General features: G+C 35.3%; 2 protein-coding genes across 2 annotated transcripts; both read right to left on the reverse strand.

Annotated features, from left to right (window-relative positions):
- Window positions 1–465: 465 nt before the first annotated feature.
- On the reverse strand, window positions 466–2,082 carry LOC142607644 (F-box/kelch-repeat protein At2g44130-like). The gene has a single exon (XM_075779212.1). The coding sequence runs from the start codon at window positions 1,769–1,771 to the stop codon at window positions 743–745; it is 1,029 nt and encodes a 342-aa protein (XP_075635327.1). The 5' UTR covers window positions 1,772–2,082; the 3' UTR covers window positions 466–742.
- A 5,562-nt stretch (window positions 2,083–7,644) lies between these two features.
- Window positions 7,645–9,350, reverse strand: LOC142607643 (putative polyamine transporter At3g13620). The gene has a single exon (XM_075779210.1). It carries the CDS (start codon window positions 9,212–9,214, stop codon window positions 7,772–7,774), a length of 1,443 nt encoding a protein of 480 aa, XP_075635325.1. The 5' UTR covers window positions 9,215–9,350; the 3' UTR covers window positions 7,645–7,771.
- Between the last annotated feature and the right edge of the window lie 200 nt (window positions 9,351–9,550).

Raw genomic sequence — 9,550 nt, forward strand, 5'->3', positions numbered from 1 at the left:
CTAAAAGCTGAAAATTGAAAACACTGTAGCAAAATAATTTTTAAATATATTAATAGTATTGTAGGATCTATTTTTAATATTTTTTTTCTGAATAAAGTGTTTGTGGGTTTCGTAAACAGTACGTAAACAGTAAAAATTGTCTCCGCACGGTGAAATACCATGCATGAACAGTATCCGATACTGTTCATGCATGTTGGGAAAAAAAAAAAAAAAGAAGGGAAACCGCAAAAGGCAGCCAAAATTAATCTGGATCCAACTTAAAATCACCTAGGGTAGGCCCAAAAACCTAATCGGTTGAAGAAAAATGCCAACGCATTTTACATTTGTCTTTAGGCAATTCAATGGATGTTGACAGGTTAGAGTACAAAATAAATAAATAAATATAAGAAGAAGAAAAAAAAATGTAGCTATCTAGATTAGTGCAACAATTTTAAATTTGATCATTCCCTCAAAAAAAAAAAAAAATGATCATAAATGCACTCCCTCCATTTCAAAAATTAATGGAGAAAATCAATATCAAAATTCTCATATTTCAAAATTATATGCCCTTACAATATTTCATAAGCTCTCTATTAAAACTAAATAAAAACAAAATAAATACACATAACTCTTTATATTATGTTCCTATGACATTTCTCAAGCTCTCTCATATATAATTATTTTATTTTATTTTTTAACATAAGCAACAACAAGTGCCTTTATATTCTGCTTTTTCATATATAGATAGATCATAGGTAGCATATCAAATTTCCACACAGCACCCGGATTGAACAAAGCCAGAAAATTCATCAGGTACCCTAATCCTGACCAATTTACCATTTTGCCCATCCACTATATAAAACCCTTGTGGTGCACCCTGGTACTCAGACCCTGTCACCAGGGTCAATTTCGTCCCCAACATTACCCCGCACGTTCTAACTCGGACCGCCGAGTCCGACTCAGCCCAACTCACCAATTTCCCATCTTTCCTCACCGCGTCACCAACGCTTGACCTCGGGCACCGACCCGGCTCCCAAACCATGTCCATTCGGGTCCAATTACCCGACCCGAAATCGTACACGTCAGCACTCCCCTCGAACCCGCCTTGTGACTCGGTGCCATACCCACTCACCACCCAGAACTCGTTCCCAATCACCACCCCTTCGCACTCGTCCCGTTCCTGACTCATCCGAGTCAACTCGGCCCACTCGTCCTTCCTCAGATCGTAAACCCACGCCGATTCCAACGCGTTCTTGTTCTCATCGTGCCCGCCCGCTATGTAAACCCGACCCGAAAAGGCTCCGATAGCGAAAAACGAGCGCTTAGACGGCATGTCGTTGCCGCGTCTCCAACGACGAGTCGTGAAGTCGTAGACGAACACGTCGGTGACCGGGTTGTAACTCGCCGGGTCCCACCCACCCATCAAAACCAGCTTGCCTTCACAGCTTGCCAACTGAGAAAACAAAGGTAACCCATCTGGGTACTTGGGAACCGGGTCGACTCGTTCCCAAGTCTCACTCACCGGGTCAAACACAGTGATCCCGTAACTCGGTGACTCGCTCCGCTTTCGCCCGGTAGCACTCGGAAGAGCCTGAACCAAGCAAGCCACTTTGTGGGTGTGCCCAGATTTCCTCCTGTGGTGATAAAAATCCTTGCTTTGTAGCAGGTCACGCCATCTTCTGCATACTCGGGAGGCGACTCGGTGAGTCGTGTATGGTAGCCGAGTCAAGCACTCGAGACCGAGTTCTTCTGGCAAACTAGGGACCAACTCAGTGAACTCAGAACCTTCCATTTTGACTTATAACAAAGTAGTTATAGTTTCGACAGCTATTTGTAGGATATGGAAGCTTTTGATAACTGGGAGGAGTTAGTGAGGCATTTATACAAACAGTTGGGTAACAGAAATTCAAACCTCAAAGTTCCAAACAGCTTCTTCTTCTCATAGGCCGAAATTGTGTAAGAGTTCAGACACTTATCGGTGACGTGGCCCTGTCGAGGCAAAAAAAAATCTTTAAATTTGCGAAAAGTGGCAGTGTTTTGTAACTTTGTGGTGTGTTCTAAATTTTTTATTTTTTTTGACTGGTTGTTATAATTTGGATAAGGCAAAGGAATAATTGAAGTTTGTATTGGGGGTATTGTATAGGATGGCAATGGGACACACCTTCACATGCTTTAATGATCTTGTTTCATCAGGATGAATATGGGTCTGCCACGTGTGGGATAATTGGGTTGAGATTTTTTTTTTCTTTTGAGCTGGGGATTGAGATTTGGTATATTGTGAGGATGAGAGTGAATTTTTATATTTTCTAGAAGAAGCAAGTTCATCCACAACTTTTATACCATAACAGTACATTTCTATCAGGGCATGACGACACTAGTACCTTACCCACTCTTAGATGAAACTTGTACTTTCAGTTTATAAGAAATTCACTTATTATTATTTGAACCATTTGAGGTAAAAATGAGATATAAGGAACATCAACACATAATTAGTTATTGAGGCTCGATCTCAAGTCCTAAGACTTGTTAATTCAGTATCTTACCAACTAAGCCACCCGAATGTTAGTTATTAGTGATTATCTATCATTTGTAATTGATTACTTTAATAGGTTGTGACAAATAAAATGATACTACAAGAATTGTTCTACAAATGGAATAAGTTGGAGATAACTCATAATTGACTGGTGCTAGATGATATGTTCTGAAAATGGAACAAGTCGAGGATAAGAAGGAAAGGAGAGATTTTTACATATAATAGATCGATGTCGTGAAAAACGTTTATGAACTTTTTAGAAGTTGGAGATGTGAAAGGACCACACTGCAACTAAACTTATAGTTGGGCAAAATTGTTACGTTACAAGTTGTTTTCATTGGCAATGACAAGTTGAGGGGACTCCTAATGGATAACTTTAAGAAAAAAGCAATTAAAGTTTTCATTCTATGTATACTAATATGTTTAGACATTTTACCCATAAATAAATAAAAAATTTCATCAATATATTGATTCAAGGAAGTATCAAGAAAATCTTTCCATGTCAAACAAAAGGATATGGAAAACAATTTTTAGTAGAAGGAACTTGATAGATTGGAGCATTTATATGCATTGTATTTCATTTTTTTTTTCATTAACAAATTTTATTAACAAAGGAACCAAAAACTACAAACAAGAGACCAAAATCTTAGCTCGTTCAAGAGTTAATACATCACAAAAAACCTAAGGTTAAGAGCCAAGAACAAAACAACCTGAATACTTATGTTATATAAGACTAGAAAACCAAAACATGGGCATCTTAATTTGCCTTTCAAAGAGTCCATTTAATCATTCTATATGACATGAGCATATATTCTTAGAAAGTAGGAATCTGAGGATGTATGTAATGGTACAGTTATAAACACCTGCAAGTAAACATGTTATTGGAGTTGCTTCTAAAATGCCTATGATGCTTAAGTCAGAAAAAAAATGTTTGTATTCAAGATAAACACTCTCAAAAGTTTTCACTCTCTTACCTCAATCAAAATATTATACATTATTTATGTTGTATCTAATACCTCTTTGTTAGAAGATATTTCTTTGTTTTTAGTCTTCATCTTAATAATGGAATGATGATAGAGTTGGGATAACGATTATCTTTCAGAGACGAATCTCTTGAGTCTTGAGGATGACATTTATTACTTTTTCAACTTATGTTTACATGAACATACAGGTAGACTAGGGGGCCCATTTTTTAAAGGAAAAAAAAAAATATATATATATATATATATATATATATATATATATATATATGTTATATAGATAGATAGATTTTATGTCAAGTTTCTGGCTTTTTTTTTTTTTTTTTTTTTGTTTTAATAGTCCGATAATTACAATGAGGTAGGAGGATTTAAATCTTAGTTGTTTTTGTTAGAAATACCAAGAGTTGATAATCAATTGAGTAATAAAACTCTTGACTTAAAAAAAAAATTATATTTCACTCTTCCAAAATTAAAATTTGGTTGAAAAATCCAAAAATAATAATTGCCACTTAAGCACCTAACCCATATTAGTGGCCCATCACCCCTTTCCAAACAATAAAAATCTCTTTTTATTAAGAAAATAATTATATTAAAAAAACCCTTAATTAAAAAAAAATCTTTGATTGAAACAAAATATATATATATATATATATATATATATATATATATATATTTTGAATTCATTGATAATTGAGAGTAGAAAAATTTGAATCCTAAATCTTTCCATTAAAAATGCTAGGAGATGTCAATTGAGTACATAATCCCCTCCATCCCTACATGTTACCTTTTTTGGTAGTCTATATAAGTTGTTTTTAAATATCATTAAAGTACCGGTCAATATTTATATATTCATTAGTAGTAATTCTAGCTAATATAGAATACTATGATATTGTGGCCACTAGACTTAGAGAAATGATATGTCCACAACTAATGCTTTGTAATTTTCTTTGGTTGTTGTGACAAGTGATGAATACTTAATAAATCAGTTGATCGACCATTGACAAAGACGCATAGATAGAAGATATTCCACTACACATTTTCATGATAATTCAAATCGATTTGACTTCGATTTCTTTAAAAAATTCACATTTTTCTTCTTTAAAATCCACTATTTAAGATCTTTATTATTTTTAATCAATCAACCTATCAAATCATAATGTCATGAAAAAGCTGTGAACTACAAGGGTCCAAAAAAAAAAAAAAAAAAAACTAGACATCATAGTAAGCAGAAAATGTTAAAATGGAAGTTGTGGGTTAAAACACTTTTTCTTTATCGATCGTCAACAAAGTGCCAAAAATTGGGAAAGAAAGAAGTCATAAAAACAGTTATTCCATGTAAAATTGCTTCATACATAAGCTAACCATTTTGCCAACTATATATTGCACATTACATTATCAATAGTCGTGGTTGGAGATGTGTCAAATCCCATTGCCGACCATACATCTTTGTTCAGATGGAGACCATCTCCCTCACCCAAACACACGTTATGGCTAAATTAATAGGGATGGAAAAAGATCAATTTAGAGCGGTTATAACATATTTTACAATACATTCACAATAAATTCTAACGGGCAAATTGTAATTAGCTATTAATGATGGGTAAAAATAAAATTTAATCGTTTTCAAATTAGAATCAATAACAATTTATCACATAATTTTTTTGTAAAAATGTTATAGATATAACTCTCATCGTTTATCATTCTTAATTGTTCTAACATTGATGAGAGAAGAATAGAAGGACCGAGAATACTAAGAATGGTGAAAATGATAAAGATCTGAGCAATTTGAGAAATAATAATAAAATATGCATAGAAAATTAAATTATACTCTACATATGTTTAGTCCAGTCCTATCCTATCTTCTTTTCTAATCAATAGTTTTCCAATGTATCGGACATATTAAACATCATATCTTTTAGAAATTCAAATAGCTTTACAGTTTCATCCCAATCAAAGTGATCAAACAATCATACTATGAAGATCCCATATCAATATAAGAGAATTAGAGCTCCACATTTGGACAACTAAAATCCCATTAAAGATTTGGTTGGCCATAACTTTTTCTTTTTGAATTAGGCCATAACTTTATTGGCAAAACTTTGTTAACCCATTCCTAATTCTAATTGGGTTCAAACTTGGCCATCATTAAGTGTTCTCGAATCTTAGCTCTTGTCCTTCTTTCACTTTCGGTTAATGATGGTATAAAGTATAAACAACACAAATTACCAATTCTTTCCGTATTTATAAACAAAACATCCATACATTTTTCTTTTTAGATCTAGTTAATGAGTGCTCTTAAAACATCTATTAATTAACAATTTTAGAAAAGTTTTAATACAACTCTTTTAAGAAATTTTAAAAAATAATTGTCAAAAAAATTAATTACTTTTTTCTTTTTATATAAAATGTTTCTAAAAATATTTTCAAAACTAACATCCTTTGAACATCCTTTCAGCTTTTTTTTTTTTTTCTTAATAGGCGCATCACACAAGGTCTATTTTTATGTGACATGCATTAATGCGTATCAAAAGCAATTCAATTGCCAATTTTTCACGAACACTTTTATTATATTCAACCCTGATTTTGTACTGAATAGACAACTAACCTATCCTAGCTGAAAGGTGCAGATAATGTTCCACATAGAAGAGATTTGAAACGTAGATGGAATTGTTTTGTTCTAGAAAAGCATGGTCACAGGCAAATTAGTCATGTTGGCAAATGGCAGAGTCACCTTATTTGAATTTAAAAAAAGCACACGTCCTATTCCCACAGTTAATGAAGTTTTGGTCATTTTTTACCGCACCAATTGGGGGTTCTATTTGCTTGGAGATGACATATGACTTATGAGTAAAGACCAAAGAACAAGTTGCAAACTGAAAATAACATGCAATGTCTAGAGATGGTGACCATGATGCATGTGATGGGTGCATGTAGTCAAGGCCTAGCAGTAAACAGAGATGGATAATCTAAAAAAAGCACACGTCCTATTCCCACAGTTAGTCAGTTACTGAAGTTTTGGTCATTTTTTCCTGCACCAATTGGGGGTTCTATTTGCTTGGAGATGACTTATGACTTATGAGTAAAGACCAAAGAACAAGTTGCAAACTGAAAATAACATCTAGAGAGGGTGACCATAATGCATGTGATGGATGCATGTAGTCAAGGCCTAGCAGTAAACAGAGATGGATAATCTCAGGCCCAAACCCTGCAGATCTCAAACAAGTCTACTAGCCTAGCTTAATGGGCTTACATGTTCTGGCCTAGGCAAGGCTCACTGTTTGAATGAAAAGAAGAAGAACAGAAACCCCATGTCTCGGCTTAAACCCAATCAGTGGCCCCAAGTCCTACGGGTAGATGAAGATGGATTTACCAACTGGATTAGGAAATGAAAATGGCTGGAGATGGGTATCTCCTGTGGCAGCAGCTGTATTGGATGTGGAATCCCTATGTCCATAATTTCATAAGCATTATCATATTTCTTAAGCGTGTCAACATTTAACACATAAAATAGATGATGTGTACGGACGATATATAATAACAAGTGTGCAATAAGGTAGAAAGACACCATGATACGGTTAAAATATTATTTCTTAAATTTAAGTCTACAAAATTTAGACTCATTTAAATTTTAAATCACGTGGTATTAGATATATTTTTGACTTGTAATATTTAATATGGGTTTGATGTATTCTAACCATTTCGAATGCAGCTATCCCTCTATTGTAGTAAGCCTATATTGAGCATATTAGCTTTGGGTGGTAGGGGGGGGGGGGGGGATTATGGAGTCAATATTCAGCCTCATTTGTAAATCTTTCTAAATTCTCTCTATATAATATCTTCATTATAAACTCCTACTATTTACTTGTTTGAATGCAATATCAGGTTCTGAATTCTGCGCGGTATATACTATGATCACAAAAGGCATATAACAAATACTAAATTTTGCATCAAAGGAAAGCACTTTTCAATCATTGATATCACATGTTCTTTATGTGACAGTATAATGCCTGAATAAAGTATAAGGCTATTGAAGTTTTAAAACCCACTACAGCCACATCATAAGCTCAATGTGCCCCACCTGATTAATTAAGAGTATAACCGTACAAAATGTCCTTTGTAAATTGACTTGTTCTATACTTGTTACCCTTTATGGAAACTAAAACGAAAATTAAAGTATCAATTTCTTTTGCAAACAGTGTTTACAAAACTTTCTTAGCCCCAAAAAAAAAAAAAAAAAAGATACAATATATTAAGATCTTCACAGCCAGAAATCATCAGCCTATTCCAAATCCTGATCTTCCAACTTTTCTCCAGCATTGTTGAACCCAAGCCACATTTTGGACTTGCAAAAATTCATCAAGAAGTACCAAGCAATCCCAGCCAGTGTAAGCAGAGCAGCTACCAAATAGACAGTTTTTGTAGCCACTGCCATTACATAGAGCAAAAATCCAGATGGAATCAAGCACATAACCACCAGCCAAGGTAACCCCATGGGAACTACAAAGGGCCTCTTCACTGTGGGCAACTTCCTCCTCAACCAAAGAAAAGATGCAAATTCCAATAGCATACCTAAACTATACAGGAAATTCACTGAAGATATTATGTCTACAAAACTCATGTAAGCAACTGCAAGTGTAATCAATGTTGAGAGCAAAATTCCCACCCAAGGTGTATTAAACCAGGTGGATCTTACCCCAAAAAATTGTGGTAAAAATCCTAAATTTGCCATTCCTAGAAGTTGGTATGCACAACTGCTCAATTGGGCTTCATATAGTCCAATAACTGATAAAACTGCACCAATTTCAATCCAAACTTTCAACCATTTCCCAGCAATGATTTCAGCAGCATCAGCAAAATACCCATCAACCCAATCTTCTTGATCTAGAGGTATAGCCCCAATTGCAGCCAGGAGAGGAATCAAGTAAGCCAAACAAGTAAGCAACCCAGCAGAAAACAGGGCTTTTGGGAATGTTTTCTGTGGTTCTTCCACTTCACCAGCTAAAGTACTAGCATTGTCCCAAAAATTCAAGTTCCAAAAAAGGGTATTGAAAAACAAAGTCCAATCTTTCTCCACACCCTCTTGACCCAAACTGATCCACCTACTAGGCTCAATCTTAGGAATTGCAACCAAAGTCATAACTACAAATGGCAAAAGTGAAACTACTCCTAGAGTAACAGCAGTGTAGCCTACTATAGTAAGACCAGTATAGTTCAAAAAAGACAGCACCAAAGTTGAAACAAAAATAGCAAGATAGCGAGGCACGCCTGTAGAGAAAATTGGAAATACCAGCTTGAGATAGTCAATGCATAGAACTGGATAAGAGGCCAAATTTATGACCCCACTAAAGAACTTCCATGAGCCCATTAAGGATCCCCAGAAAGGCCCAAAGGCCTGGTGGGCCCAGATGACAAAGCCGCCGTTGCCAGGGAAGGTGGTGGCGAGCTCTGCAGTGACAAGAGCCTCTGGGATGCTCCATATGAATGGAAAGATGAGGAAGCCAAGGATGGCAAAGAGCGGCCCGGCCGCCCCTACCGCGGCTTCTTCGCCATAGGGGCCACCGGCAACCTCAAAGTAGATGAGGAAAACAAGTGGAATTAGAGCTAGTTTGTGTGGAGTTTTGATGGTGTTTGAACTTGGAGTTGGAGGTGATGGTTGTTGTTGTTGTTGTTGTTGTTGTAGTAGGAGGGATTGAATATTTTGGGAGGAGTGGGTAGCTTCCATTTGGTTTGGTGGGTGTTTTTTTTTTTTTTTCTTTGGGATCGATATTTTGGTCTGTAACTTATCCTTATGTCAATTATGCTTCACACAGTCCAAGATGGTGGGGGGTGGGGCAAGTTACATGAAACAAGTAACCATTCTGCACTTTCTTTTGTTGCAAACAAAAGAGGAAATCCTAATTTCTGAAATCTGAATTGGGGACTATGAGCAATTGAGCAGTCAACACTTTGATCCAAAAGAACATATTGGAAAGCAAATCTGTAAAAGGTAGTTAGCAAGGTCATGTTTTATATAATAAATACCCATAATTCAAATCTATAAAACATGCTAAACAATCCT

This window comes from Castanea sativa, chromosome 8 (genome assembly GCF_040712315.1).
Source record: "Castanea sativa cultivar Marrone di Chiusa Pesio chromosome 8, ASM4071231v1".
NCBI classification, from domain to species: Eukaryota; Viridiplantae; Streptophyta; class Magnoliopsida; order Fagales; family Fagaceae; genus Castanea; species Castanea sativa.